Here is a 15209-nt window from a genome sequence, read left to right as displayed (position 1 = left end):
GAAAAGAGAGAAAAGGAAGTTAGGCCACACGATAGAACAATCGTTCTGTCGGGGGCCAAACTATTAGATTAAAGAGAAAGAAAAAGAAAGATAAAGAAATATGAGTGAGAGAGGGAAAAGGAGAGAGGGGACAAAGAAAGAAAAAGAGAGAGAGGGAGGGAGTGTGCGAAACAAAAGATAAAAAGTCGTAAGAGGGGGGAAAGAAAGGGAGAGGAAGAAAGAAATCCAAAGAAAAATAGAAAAACAGAAGGAGAGAAAAGAGAAAAGAAAGCGCGAAGGGTATGAAGAGAGAAAGAGAAAAAGGAAAAAAGGAAGTTAGAGCAAAAGAAGTTAAAAAGACATAGAGAGTGAAAGAGACAGAGAGTGGGAGAAACAGGGTGGAAAAGAAAGAGAGAGAGTGAGAGAGAAAGAAAGAAATACAAGTACAATTCAAATCAGAATTTCTTTGTTCAAGGCACCTGGCTTTGGCAACATCAAGTGGACATATTTCAACCTGCAGCTTGTTTTTCTCTTGCGCTTCTCTGAGTGTTGTCTCGCGGGCCAGATTCAATCCCTTAGCGGGCCCGATCCGGCCCGCGGGCCGCCTCTTTGACACCTGTGTCTTAAACAATTGGCTCGGTTTGTTCAACCTTAAAGATCCACTCAAGAGTTACGGCTGTTAATCAAACGAAAAGCCTCAAGGGATAACGGAATGTGTCAGCATTACTGGCCTGGAAAAGCATTTACTGGTTTTCTTCTGGCTCATCTCCCTTGTGGGTTATTTAGTCACGGCTACGGTATTTAATATAACACTACCTTAAAAATTGTTAATTTCAAATGAAATATAGATCTACTGTTATGTCATTTAGATCAGAGGTTCTCAACTGGTTTTGCTTGTTGTCTGTTTGTACCCCACTCTCATTACGAGGCTCAACCTATCCATCCATTATCTGCACTGCTTATCCTCAGTAGGGTCGCGGGGATGCTGGAGCCCACCCGCTATCTTCGGGCAGTTGGCAGGGGACACCCTGGACTGGTTGCTAGACAGTCGCAGGGCACACAGACACAGACCGACAACTCACTCGCTCATTCACACCTAGGGACAATTTGGACCGGACAATTCACCTGACATGCATGTTTTTGGAATGTGGGAGGAAACCGGAGTGCCCGGAGGAAACCCACGCATGCACGGGGAGAACATGCAAACTCCACACAGGAAGGCTGGTAGCTGGATTTGAATGCATGACCTCAGAACTGTGCCGCAGACGCGCTAACCACTCAGCTGCCATGCCGCCCCAGGCTCGACCCTAATCAAGAAAAAAAATCACATTTTTTGATTGAAAAACTCACATAATTGTTGGCCATCTTGCTGCTATTAGTGCACAACAACCTGTGCTTTTCCCCCTCTTTCCCCTCTCCTTTTTTCCTTTTTCTTTCCCTACTCTTTTTTTCATTTTTTCCTTTTTATTTCTTTTTTTCTGTTTATCAATAGTTTTTTTTATTCTTTTATTTTTTTTAGTTTTTTTTTCCCTTTTTTTTCCTCTTTTTCCTGTTTTTTAACGTTTTTTTTTCGTTTTTGTTTTTTTGTCTTTTTCTATTTATTTCTCCATTTTAAAAAAATTTTTCTCCTTTTTAAAAAAAAAATTCTCGTAAGGCTGGGCAAAAAAATAGAAGAAAAAAACGATACTTTTCTGACAACTCTTCAATCTTCGTAGTTGATATTTTTTGTGCTTTTTAACTCAAATGTTTTGTTGCACTACATAACACAAGGACATATGGGGGCCGAAGAACACACACATACATTTGTAACGAAATCCAAAACTCCTCACTTCAGTAGCTTTGGCTTCAATATAATAAAATCCATATCTGATTTATTCTCCACATAATTTGCATTGAGCATAATCAACATGTGTAAACAAACTTTATCTGCCTTTTTCTGTGGTGTAGAATGGCAGGCGTGAACTTTCCTTTGCAGGGCATTATCGCCATCTGCTGTTGAGGAGTTTGAATTACCCTGAGTTTATTGTTTTATTTTCTTAGCTTTTTTTTGCTGAGGTAAAGGCCTGGGACTCACTAAAACGGGTCTCCGGCCCACTTTTGGGTCCTGACCAGTGTACCCTCTAAGCTGCGTGCGTGCGCAATGGCGCACTGCTCGCACATTCTCAGCGCATAAGAAAATCTAGTCAGCGCACAAAATGAGGGCTTAAAATTACTAATTAAGAAGCGACTTCAGTCAAGGTTACAGTGCATGAAGGTAAAAATACACGGGTTCCCCTGACATTGAGTCCTAAATGCAGTATTTTGAAGTCGAGTCGAAGGAGAACGAAGTTGAGTAAAGTTAGTAGAGTTTGTCGAGAACCGGCTTCTTCGGCTCGGCTCACCAAAAGGAACCGGCTCTTTCGGGTCCTAAACGGCTATTCGGGTTGTTTTTGCTTCTTTAATCCCAACATGACCAAATATTATGTCAAATTATGCACAAAATGACTTAAAGGAAGGGGGGAATAGAACAAAAAAGAAAAAAATACTAAAATTAATAAGTAGTGAAAAGCTGAGAAAAAAAGAAACAAAAGGAAGAGGTTAAAAGAAGGAAAAATTTAGAAAAAAAAGCCAGAAAAAAAAGAAAGAAATGTAGGAAAAAAGTAAATAGAGAACAAAAAGAAAAAAGTAACAGCTCAGAAAAAACAAACACAATGAGATTTTTTTTAAAGGAATTTTTTAAAAAAGTAGAAAAAACACGGAAAAAAGAAGAAAAAGTTTGTGTCGCATTCAAATCATTTCCAATTATACCAAGTGAATCTTGTCGCCAACATTGTACTTCCACTAAAAAATGTGATTAAGTACAGTTCTGTATCTTACAACCGACTAAATAAGCCCCCAAAAATGTTAATATTATGCGAAAAAATATATCAGGAAATAAAAATAAATGGATATCTTGTAAAAGAATTGTAAGAACAAACGACGTTTGTAGGCCGTACAACCTTTGCAACAAAACATGAGTCAATTCATTCAAAAGAGAAAAATAATTTTGCATTGCCGGAAACTCCGCCAAATGTAACTTGATGTCAAGTTTTGGACATGTGTGATAATTCATTATCTTGCCACACTTGGGATTGCTGTTGCTCACTGTTGTTTCAAGCGTTGCTCACCGACTTTGTGTGAACGCTCAGACCCGTGGAAAATTACAAGGAACATTGGTCCTGACCCACCAGTTGAGAAACATTGATTTCGATAACTGTCACTTGTTTCACAGCTGATTACAATTGTTGTGACAAGAGTCATGTTAAATGTGCAGTATAGATTTTGACCGATGCCGTGCCTGCCACTTTCAGTTCTTCCACCTGGCATTGTCCTCATTGCACTAAAGTCAACTCATGCCAGGACGTGCTGTGCCAGGGTTGTGAGTGTCCTCGCTATGAATCACTCTGCTCTGCCACGGATGAATCTCCACCAGCTACCATCACAGGTTTTTTTTCATCACTTTGCTTCCTAAAACCTCTGTGATGAAAAAATAACTGGTCAAAATACCTTCGTTGTCATGTTTTAACAGAGTGGCAGTGTAAGAGCTGTACAATGGTCAATGCAGCCGGCAGTATTCTGTGTGAGGTGTGTGAAAGACCCCGTTTGGCCACACGACCTCCGGTTACCCCTTCACACCCGCCGATCACTCCGCCGAGACCACCAGCGCCTGTGCTGGGCATGCCTGGGGACCCTGATAGCCAGGTGAGTAGATAGGTAGATGGATCTGAGTTGTATTATTTGTTTTATGTTGTGAGCATTAACGGAAAGATAGATAATAAACCTCCAGGATACGACATGAATCCGTTCCTAAGTGAGGATCGCAAGGTGAAATTGTTTGCTAGGGGTTTGAAACCTTTGGTAATTTGCTAATAGGTTCCAAACCCTGAGGACTTACGATAAAAACCTTAAAATTGTATATACAGTAAATTCCGGACTATAGAGCGCACCTGATTATAAGCCGCAACCACCACATTTTAAGAGGATAACCGCTTTTGTACTTACACAAGCCGCACCTGTATATAAGCCGCATACGCCCACATTAAAACACGTGACTCAATCACAAAATTAACTCAAACCCTACTTTGAGTCCCGCGATTTTAACTGAACATAAAGCACACAGTTCTAAAACCACAGCCGGCAAAATAACGTAAAATGATACCGGTACTTAAGATTTGATGCAGACCTGCAGAGTCCGGGTCCCATTAATAGTAATCCAAGGACAAAAAGTGTAAATTTCCAAAGGTAAGGGTGGGAAAAAGATATATCCACTATTGTCTGCCGTGTCCACAAACACTCACCTTTACCGGTCCCCACTTCTCGTCATCCCCCGCGTCAGTTACGCCCCTTCTTTTTAATTGGTCAGTGCAAGACTTATCAGAATAAGAGTCCAAAATAAATACAAAAATATACAGTTGCAAATACATATTATACATGGTTACACATATTTACAAAGAAAGATGGTACGCCGAGAGAGTTTTTAAAGCTTTAATAATAATGGTATAACTTTCATCCCAAATCGTGCCTGTGAATGGTAGCAAAACGCTACTAACAACACGCTCGCAATACAGTTAACGGGTATGTTAAAAAAAACATACCGAGCATGTAGAAATCACGGTAAACCCTTCTCATCTTCCTCCCTATAACTGACGTCATCAAAGTTGTCGTCTTTTAGTATGGGATAGAGACTTTGTCATGGAGACTTCGTCCCACGCTCCCTCATTCAAAAACACGCCAGCAACACGCTCGCAAGGTAAAGTTAGCGTGCAGTAGCTCTGTTTCCTTCTTTATCGGACTGCTCAATTGCGTTTAGCTTGTAAGCTGCGTCATGTGCCTTGAACTCGAGCGCCGCTGGCGGCCGTTAGAAAAATGACATCAATTGGCCGCATCACTGAATAAGCCGCAGGGTTGAACGTTTGGGAAAAAAGTAGCGGCTTATAGTCCGGAATTGACGGTACTTATTAAACATTAGTAGCAAAATAGTATAGCACAAGTATTACAGATTGTAATATACATGTACATGATTGAATAACATTATAAATAAATGTACCTGGAAATTAAAATTGACATTATATTTACTCTTTAGTGGGATTTGACTTGAGCTGGTGCGATAGAGTTAGTGGGTGAATGCAGAGGGGGGGGAGATGGCATATTAAAACATTGAATTTCATTGAATTCAAGTGTTATATGCAAAGCCTGTCCTATCTTAATGGAACCGTTTGAATTTTCTCTTTTAGCCCACCGGTCGCAGACATACAGTAATTCAAAGAGCTCTTGTCAAACGGGGGTGCCGGCGCCCCCCATGATAATAAAAGGGGTAAAATAAAAACTGATTTTAAAACTTCTACTTGCGAGGATTGTCATGCTCTTAGAAGACTTTGGTGCAATTAAACACCTTCTTACTTTTAACTGTTTATTGCCTACAGCCATATTCATCACCAAGGGTAATGATGCGTTTGCCTTCTTCATATTTCTTAACATAGCAAGCTTGATTATCATTTTTTTCGTATATTCCTTTAGCATCACTGCAAGCCAAACCCACAAAGTCTTTATGAACCACGCACGATTCTGAACTAAAGGAAAAGGAAGAAAGGCATTCTGGGAGGGAATTCAGCCAGTAGCATACCGACAACTTCATTATGCAATGACACAAATCAATAGCAGACTTTAAGCTATAGCAGAAAGACTTCTTAGAGATATATAAGTATAAACAAACACTGTAAAATTTGGAATTTATAAGTTAATGGTCGAAATAACTTGTTGATGTCATACAGCGGGGAAAAATGTTGTTAGAAGGGGTGGAAAAACATCTTTTTCCACATTATAAAGTGTATAAGTCGAGACTCCCAGGTATCTACTGTAGTTATATAACAATATGTTTGAATTTTTGTTATTGATGAATCAAGAAAATTCCGTATTTCATGGCGCACTGTGTTGAAAGGCGCAGTCTCTGTAGCTTATTCTATTTCTGTATTTAGCACATACATACGGCGTACCTGATGATTAGGCGCGGGTGCCCTCTGCTGCAGCCACCTTACAACGACACGGACAAGTCAAGTCATGTTTATTTGTGACGCCCTTAATCACAAAGAGTCTCAAAGGGCTGCACAGACTAAAGACTATTGCAATCTACAGACTATTATGACACCAACCCCTCATCTAAAACCTACATGAGGGCAAATAATACACAGATATTGTCAACATAAAATATAGGTTATTCATATACAAGATAATAGTAGTGTGATTTAAAATTAGATTTAAACATTTCCACTAAGGTTGCAGATCAACTCTCAGTGGGAAGAGCATTCCACAGCACCGGGGCCCGAACGCTCTCGAACCTGCGGATCTCTTCTTGGCTCTTGGGATCACTAGTAGATCAGCATTTTCAGAGCCAAGGCTCCGGACTGGAACATAGGGGGAAATTAAAAATCTGAAAGATATGAGGGGGCAAGTCCATGCATGATTTTGTATACTACCAACAGAACCTTAAAATCACATCTTAAGCTAACAGGGAGCCAATGCAGGTTAGCTCAAATCGGGGTCATGTGATCAAACTTTCTTGTCTTAGTTAAAAGACTGGCTGCAGCATTTTGTACTAGCTGAAGGCTCTTGATTTTGGACGTCGGGAGACCGGAGAGTAGTGCATTACAGTCATCGCGACAGGAGGTAACAATCGCATGAATTATAATCTCCGCATCCAACTGAGACAGCATAGGGCGAATTTTAGCAATGTTTAGAAGATGGAAAAAAGCTGTTCTAGTAATTTTCTTAACATATGTTTAAAAGGATGGATCGGGGTTAAATATGACACCTAAATTTTTGACTGAGTCACTCTGGGTGATATTACATTTGTCAAAACACACAACTCTGTTCAGCCTCTGGTTGATTGCGCGATGTACTTAGGTGTTGGCATCCATGAGTACTTCCGCAAACAATGGACGCATTGCGTGTGACATCACGTGTCCTCTTCTGCACTCTCAGGACACTTGTCGCAAACGAGTCCCATTTAGTTGGAAATGTGAACGATCTTGTAAAGATATCGGATTTGTCAAAAAATTGTGCATTGAGGTCTGCAGTAGGAACCTAGTCTTATATACACGCCCACACTTCACCTTTTAGCAGCTTGATGGTGTTCTCAGGTACGCCTGCTGCGCACTGCTTTATAGGGCGCGCCGCACAATTTGCTGTACCCTATTTTCCGCACTATAAGGCGCACCGGGTTATAGGGCGCACCCCGAAAAAATAGTTTTGGGTCCTATTTTTGACATACATAAGACGCACCGGATTATAAGGCGCTACAATGGGAACGTGGACAAAACAGTTAGATAGTTCAGTCCAACTTATTACCCCCTTAACATTCCCAAAGCTTGCAAAGAAGCAAATACGTGTCGTAGACACGTGCGGATGCGGTGTCCGTACGATGTCACTCAAATGCATCGTTCCATCATTCGGAAGGTTAAAGTCTTGGGATTCAAGAAATGCTAACCATTCCTTAGTTTCTATTTTCTTTTTCGCTCGCAACTTTACTGTGCATTTGACAATAAACACTTGGAATTGAGTTTAATTTAAAAATAGACACTCCATTCCATCCATTATCTGCACCGCTTATCACAAAAACATCGAGTTCAGTCTGAAACAAGATATATAGCCGGAGTAGCTCACCGAAGTCGTTGTGTTCATAATAATGTGCAGCCGTGGTCCTTTTATATCCGTGAGTGTAGTAAATCCAGGAGAATAAAATATTTACAAATACAGTATAGTAAAAAAATGCTTTCTGTATGCCGTCAGCCACGTGCTATACACATTCATCTTTTTCGGCCAATTGCAGGCTTTGTTTTACCTTTTAAGCCAATGCCAGCCTGTAAATGATAAAAAGGATCCACCTCTTGACCTCCAAATAACTTTAGCCAATAGTGATCGATTCAACTGATGATTAACACATCTTTTTCGGCCAATTGCAGGCTTTGTTTCGCCCCTTTAGCCTATGCCAGCCTGTAAATGATAAAAAGGATCCGCCTCTTGACCTCCGAATAACTTTAGCCAATAGTGATCGATTCAAATGATGATTGACACATTGGTTAGCCAATGAAACGCCGGTAAATAAATCCCAGCATACACCGCGGACTACTTGGCGTTCGGGGGAAAATCTAGTCGGCGGCTGCAAGTTAGTTGCAAGACTGCGAATTAATATTGATCCATAAATAAGGCGCACTGTATTATAAGGCGCATGGTCAGCTTTTGAAAAAAATAAAGGCTTTTAGGTGCGCCTTATAGTGCGGAAAATTCGGTAAATCTTTTATGTACGCCTTACTATCATGAAAACACAGTAACTCTTTTCTTCTATGTTGTGTCTGTGTAATCATCATCATCCATCGTTTTTGTCAGTGGGTGTGTCAGTTCTGTACCTATCTCAACTACTCACCTGCCACAGTTTGTGAGATGTGCGACTTGGCCCGTCCCGAGCCCGCACCGCTGCCGTCCAAGCTCCGTCCCCCATCCCCTGTCAGACGGGTTCCTGCTCTGCCGGTCAAACCCAAGCATCTGACCCAAGAAGACCCAAACTCCTGCAGGCAGCGGAGGATGAAGGAGGACGGGCTCAAGCTAATACAGCTGATTCGAGCAAGTGCCAAAATACACTGAATGCTTTCATATGTTTCTTTTCCGGTAGTATAGCATTTGATCATTGACGTGCAGTCAGGGGAGGCAGGTGAGGCATAGCCTCACTTGTCATGATTGAAATATAATATTTAAAATACATAAAATGATTACAGTGGAACCTCGGTTTTCGAACGCCTCTCAGTTGGAACAAATCGGTGTCCGACCCAAAATTTCGAGAAATTCTTGCTTCGCTGTTCGGTCAAAAAATCGGAGTTCGAACGCCGGTAATGCGTGAGTGCGTACGCTAGGGTGCCATGCTGAGCGGCGTACGGGTGTTTTAGCCTCTTATTATGCCTCTGAAGAAAGTCAGTGCAAGCAGCAAAGTTGCTACAGGTGAGAGAAGAAAAGCAGTGTGTACAACTATTGCATTTAAGAAAGAAATAATAGCCAAATATGAAGGAGGTGTGCTAGCGCCTTCTGCTGAGCACCACAAGGGTAAGAAATCCTATTCATAAGATTACGATAACGTGAACGTACGATTAGCCTGGGTTAGCTTTGAGTTTACGTTAAACATTCAGGGTGTTGGAACGGAGCTCAACATTGAGGGTGTTGGAACGGAGCCCCCTTTCCAATGAACCGCTCACCACTTGTTGTGGAGACCCGGGTGCTAGATGACTTGTAAACGACCTGATTTTTTTTATTTTTACACGTTCATGTTAGCGTAATCTTTCGTATGGAAAATTACGATAACGCGAACGTACGATTAGCCTGGGTTAGCTTTATGTTTACGTTAAACATTCAAGGTAAACATTCAGGGTGTTGGAACGGATTAAAACGATTTACATTATTTTTAATGGAAAAAATGATTTCGGTGATCGAACAAATCGGTTTTCGAACAGGGAACGGATTATGGTCGAGAACCGAGGTTCCACTGTATATTGAGTCAGTGTTACCGTTCTTTTTCATTTGACTTCACGATTTTTCGAATTTATTTTTCAAGGTTGCTGAATTTTTATGTATTGATAAAATTAGAATGCACTGTAGTGCTGTGCTAAGTGTCTGCTAACGGTGTTGGAGAAAAACCTAAGAGAAACTAGAAGACCTGATTTACAGTGGCTTGCGAAACTATTTGGCCCCCTTGAACTTTGTGACCTTCGCCACATTTCAGACTTTAAACATAAAGATATAAAACTAATTTCTTGTGAAGAATCAACAATATGTGGGACACAATCATTAAGTGGAACACACTTTATTGGATATTTTAAACTTTTTTAACAAATAAAAAACAAAAAAGTGGGTGTGCAAAACGATTCAGCCCCATTGAGTTAATACTTTGTAGCGCCACCTTTTGCTGCGATTACAGCTGCAAGTTGCTTGGGGTATGTCTCTATCACTTTTGCACATCGAAAAACTGATATTTTTGCCCATTCCTCCTTGCTAAACAGCTTGAGCTAAGTGAGGTTGGATGGAACAGCAGTTTTCAGTTCTTTCCACAGATTCTTCTTGAGGTCTGGACTTTGACTTGGCCATTCTAACACCTTGATATGTTTTTTCGTGAACCATTCTATTGTAGCTTTTAAATATGTTTTGGATCATTGTCTTGTTGGAAGACAAATCTCTGTCCAAGTCTCAGGGCTTTTGCGGACTCCCATCAGGTTTTCTTCCAGAATGGTCCTCGTATTTGGCTCCATCCATTTTCCCAACAATTTTCACCATCTTCCCTGTCCCAGCAGGCCCGAACCATGATGCTGCCACCACCATGTTTGACTGTGGGGATGGTGTGTTGAGGGTGATGAGCTGCGCTGCTTTTACGCATAACAAGTTTAGGGTGGTCCTTATTTTTCGACTTTTAAAATTTCATGCTCTGACCCCTTGAATATGTTCCAATATATACAAAACGTAATTAGGCAAAGTTTCATCAAAATCAAAGGATATTTAGAGGTCGCTCAAGGCCTCTGAAATTTTGGTATGAAAAATAAGGATTTTTCGCACATTATATCAGACCTAGTGTACAAAGTTACTTGTAACTTTTCTTGTGTTACAATTATAAGCAACGGACTGAAATTGGATGTTCTAAAACGCCGTACACATAGGGTTAAGATTTCCGTTTTTTCTCGAAAATTGCCAAAATTTTACCATTTTGGGAAATTTCAAAGTCGTTGAGCTACCTCTAAATATTATCCAAATTGTTCAAAATTGCACACAGTGTGTTTTTATCGATATAAGAACATATACGGGGGGTCAGAGCCCAATATTTCCCCAAAAAAATTTTCGACCCCCATTAAGGACCACCCTAATAACAACGTCTTGCATTGTTGGCAAAAAGCCCGATTTTGGTAGATTTGCAATGGTCAGATACTCCTTCCATTTCAATATTATTGCTTGCACAGTGCTCCTTGGGATGTTTAAAGCTTGGAAGATCTTTTTGTATCCAAATCCGGCTTTAAACTTCTCCACAACAGTATCTTGGACCTGCCTGGTGTGTTCCTCGATCTTCATGATGCTCTCTGAGACTATCACAGTGCAGGTGCATTTATACAGAGACTTGATTACACACAGGTCGATTCCATTTACCATCGTTAGTCTTTTAGATCAACATTGAATCATTGAGAGATCTTCAGTGAACTTCTGGACAGAGTTTGCTGCACTGAAAGTAAAGGGGCTGAATACTTTTGCTTTTTTGGTTTTTCATTTGTTAAAAAAGTTTAAAATATCCATTAAAGTGTGTTCCGCTTCATGATTGTGTCCCACTTCTTATCGATGCTTCACAAGAAATGACATTTTTTATATCTTGATGTTTGAAGTCTGAAATGTGGCAAAAGGTGACAAAGTTCAAGGGGGCCAAATAGTTTCGCAAGCCACTGTATATTTTTTTCCATGCTACAGTTTTCATATCACTTTCTTGCTCTATCAAACAAATTTTGACTAGAATGTTGCCTGATTTATCTGTAAATCTGACTGTCCCTCACCCGCACGACACTGATTTCCTCCCTGTGTTTATGTCAGGACGGGGAGAAAAATGGCATCAGCCCGGAGGAGGTGTACACATGCGCGAGGGTGGCGAAAGATCCCAACATTCTGCCTTGCAAATGGTTGAAGTCCGAGCTGCCTCAGCAACTGGACAAAATCAGCTTGTTGTCGGCAATGCTGTCCTACCAGTCTGTAAGTGACGAAACGCGCTAAGGACGATTTGATGATGGTATCACACAGACCCCTGACACCGTCCTTTAACCCTATTCTCAACATAGAACAGATCCTTTGAGATCCCATCGGAGGATTCTGGAAAAGTGTTTGATGATTTAAAAGCAAAAGGAGCCGTCCAACTCTCCAGAGCAGAAGCCAAGCAGGCCTGGCTGGCAGCAGGAGGCAACTCGGAGAGGGCTGCCAGACAAGCTCTCCGAGACAGAATTGCTAAGGTACCGTATTTTCACGACTATAAGGCGCACGGGTTATAGGGCGCACCCCCCAAAAATAGTTTTTGGTCCTATATTTTCCATACATAAGGCGCACCGGGTTATAAGGCGCTACAATGGGAAAACAGTCAGATAGTTCAAACTTATTACCCCCTTAACATTCCGAAAGCTTGCAAAGGCAAATACGTGTCTCAGACATGTACGGCAACAGTGTCTGTACGATGTCACCAATCACTCAAATGCATCGTTCCACATATCATTCGGAAGGTTAAAATCTTGGGATTCAAGAAATGCCAACCATTTCTTAGTTTCTATTTTGTTTTTCGCTGGTAACTGTGTGGACAGCAAAGTTACAATTTTATTGTGAAGGGAAATGTGGTTCTTTACTGTGCATATGACAATAAACACTTTGAATTGAATTTTGTTTAAAAATAGACTCACCACAGAAACATCAAGATCGTTCTAAAACAAGATACCGGGAAAATATAAAGCCGCATAGCTCACCTAAGTTCTCTTGCAGCCATCACGTTCAATAATGATACGTAACCATGGTTCTTCTTACAACCGTGAGTGTAGTAAATCCAGGAGAGTCAAATATTTACAAATACAGAATAGTCAAAAATGTTTTCTCTATGCCGTAGTGCAACCCAACGTGTGATTCACATTCATCTTTTTCGGCCAATTGCAGGCTTTGTTTCGCCCCTTTTGCCTATGCGAGCCTGTACATGATAAAAAGGATCCGCCTCCTTTACCCCCGAATAACTTTAGCCAATAGTGACTGATTCAAATGATGATTGACACATTGGTTAGGAAATGAAACGCTTGTGTATATATATCCCAACATACACCGCGGACTACTTTCCCTTTGGGGGAAAATCTAGTCGGCGGCTGCTTGCCTTAGTTGCAAGACTTTGCGAATTAATTTTATTCCATAAATAAGGCGCACTGTATTATAAGGCGCATGGTCAGCTTTTGAAAAATAAAGGCTTTTCGGTGCGCCTTATAGTCGTGAAAATACGGTAGTTGTTTACTTCGCGTTCTTTCCCCTTGTCTTTTAATGGTATGACTTTAGTCTTTGCTTGACGCTTCCCCAGGTGAAGATGCTGGGATCGTTGGGTTTCACCGATGAGGCTCACTGTCACGAAGTTCTGAGGCAAAGTGGGGGAGAGGTTAGGGGGGCACTGGTGGTTTTGCAGCGCCCCCTTTTGGAACCCTTTCATGAGCGTGTTTGGAGTGAAGAACCTGAGCCTGCACTTGATATCCATCACCCTGACAAACAGGTAGGATATTCCTTCTTCATCCCGCAGTATTACAGTATTCTTTTGTAATTTCGACTTTCGCAACCTCTGCAACGTGGATTTTTTTTTCTATTAATACGTTCTACGAGGAATTTCGGTGTAATTTTACAAACGGACTTGGGTTTCTTGGACACTTTTTGGAGCCATTTGAATGAATCGTCAAATGTCAAGTGAATATATGAATGAATGAATGAAAACTTTATTCGAACATTAAAATAAAAACAGAACAAAAACAATAACTCAACAACAAAATAATGTTACATAATATGTTTGAAAAGGGGTAGTAAGAAGCAAAATGCATCTAACCTATTAAATACACCAACGATATTACAACAATTGTAATAATATTAATAATAACAGTTATGATATAACAATAGCAACAATAACACAAAATTAACCATAGTTCTAGACGCACTATTCCCAATCTCTCGTATCACTTATACCCCATTTTCTTTTTCTTTTGTATTTAGATTTTAACAAGTGAATAGTTGGACATTGTTTGATCTCGTCTTGTAAATTGTTCCAAAGTTTGACTCCACACACAGACACACACATACTTTTCCTGGTGGTTCTCACCTTTGGGATTATGAATTTACTACAGCCCCTTAAGTTATAATTTCCCTCTTTCCGAATGAATAATTTACAGATTTTTTCTGGCACTATGTTTTTGTTGACATTAAATAGCAGTTGTGCGGTGAAAATTTTTACTAAATCATCTAATTTTAATAATTTGGATTGCAGGAATAAAATATTAGTATGATCTCAATATCCTACCCTGCGTATGGTTCTAAATGCTCGTTTTTGGAGGATAAAAGGGCTGTAGTGAACTTTTGTAATTATTGCCCCAGACTTCTGCACAATATATAAGTGATGAAAAATAACCCCGTCTATACGCCGTTTGCGAGCAATCCAATCCAGGAGGCAAGCCTGAGTGACGTCAAAATCATCAAAGTAACAAACTTGTCCGCTTTCGCTTCAAAAATCGTCCCCATTGCTGTGTACCGCGTGTTTACAAGTTGTACCCGTAGGTAGCTTTCCAGAAGCACAGGCTTACTCTATATATGCATAGATACAACTGTGGTATTTTCGCCCGCTGGGCTAGGGGTCGGTGAACTCTCCAGGATTGGTTCAAACAAAAAACAGAAAGACCCAGAAAAATTCCTATTCTTCATTTTGAAGATTGAGTCTCATACTGTAATACATTTCTACACGTATCAAATGACCAGGTGGAAACAAATGTTGGCCTGGAGAGAATTGGGCGCCCCCAGGCTGTACTCGCCCAAGACACACCACAGGAAATTGTGCCCCTATGACCCTAGTGGTTAAGGGATCCAACCAACCAACCAATAAATTGCTTTATAAAATGGTATACCATACCACATATAATGATGTGTTGGATATGATTGTAATATATATATATATATATATATATATATATATATATAGTACTTAGAAATAAGTCCAGTTTTAAGATACTCAACTTTTTTGAAGAAGCAGGAGTTACTTTATACAGGGATGTGATTTTTCCGCTAATTCGCGGAATTCCGCTTTTTTTATCTCCAAAAATAAAATTTTAAAATTTCCGGTGTTTTAATTGGTAAAAAAAAAACGATTTCGTCTCGACAGCATGCCATTTGAGTGTTTCCGTAACTGAAATGAAACGTACTTGCGATTGGTTGAAGTCTCGTGTTGACCAATAAACGCGCTTGTTATAGGAGTGTGCCATTGTTCATTTCTCACACGTTTTTGCCGGGTGTTTAAAGAAAGATGTCCGTGATCGAACGCAAAGATGCTCCGCGAGCTAAAGAAATTGATAAGATTGTAAAAAACAAGTTTCGATGGGACTGGTTGGAGAAGGAATTATCTACGAATGTTGGAAAGAAGACTGTGACGAATTTGTTCAATG

At 40.4% G+C, this 15209-nt stretch overlaps 1 protein-coding gene across 1 annotated transcript in view; it reads left to right on the top strand.

The window, feature by feature from the left end:
* Positions 1–15209, top strand: part of rnf31 (ring finger protein 31) — a 65558-nt gene that overhangs the window by 25518 nt on the left and 24831 nt on the right. Inside the window, exons 8-13 of the mRNA XM_088350082.1 lie at positions 3309–3442; positions 3527–3699; positions 8380–8613; positions 11599–11754; positions 11841–12008; positions 13100–13285. Of these exons, the coding sequence (XP_088206208.1) occupies positions 3309–3442; positions 3527–3699; positions 8380–8613; positions 11599–11754; positions 11841–12008; positions 13100–13285 (1051 nt within the window). The remainder of the gene's footprint in view (positions 1–3308; positions 3443–3526; positions 3700–8379; positions 8614–11598; positions 11755–11840; positions 12009–13099; positions 13286–15209) is intronic.

The sequence above is a fragment of the Urocampus carinirostris genome, chromosome 1 (genome assembly GCF_059441175.1).
Source record: "Urocampus carinirostris isolate Australia breed hairy pipefish chromosome 1, RoL_Ucar_1.0, whole genome shotgun sequence".
NCBI classification, from domain to species: domain Eukaryota; kingdom Metazoa; phylum Chordata; class Actinopteri; order Syngnathiformes; family Syngnathidae; genus Urocampus; species Urocampus carinirostris.
Note: the sequence above shows the minus strand (reverse complement) of the source record. Positions and strands in the feature narration are given on the sequence as shown.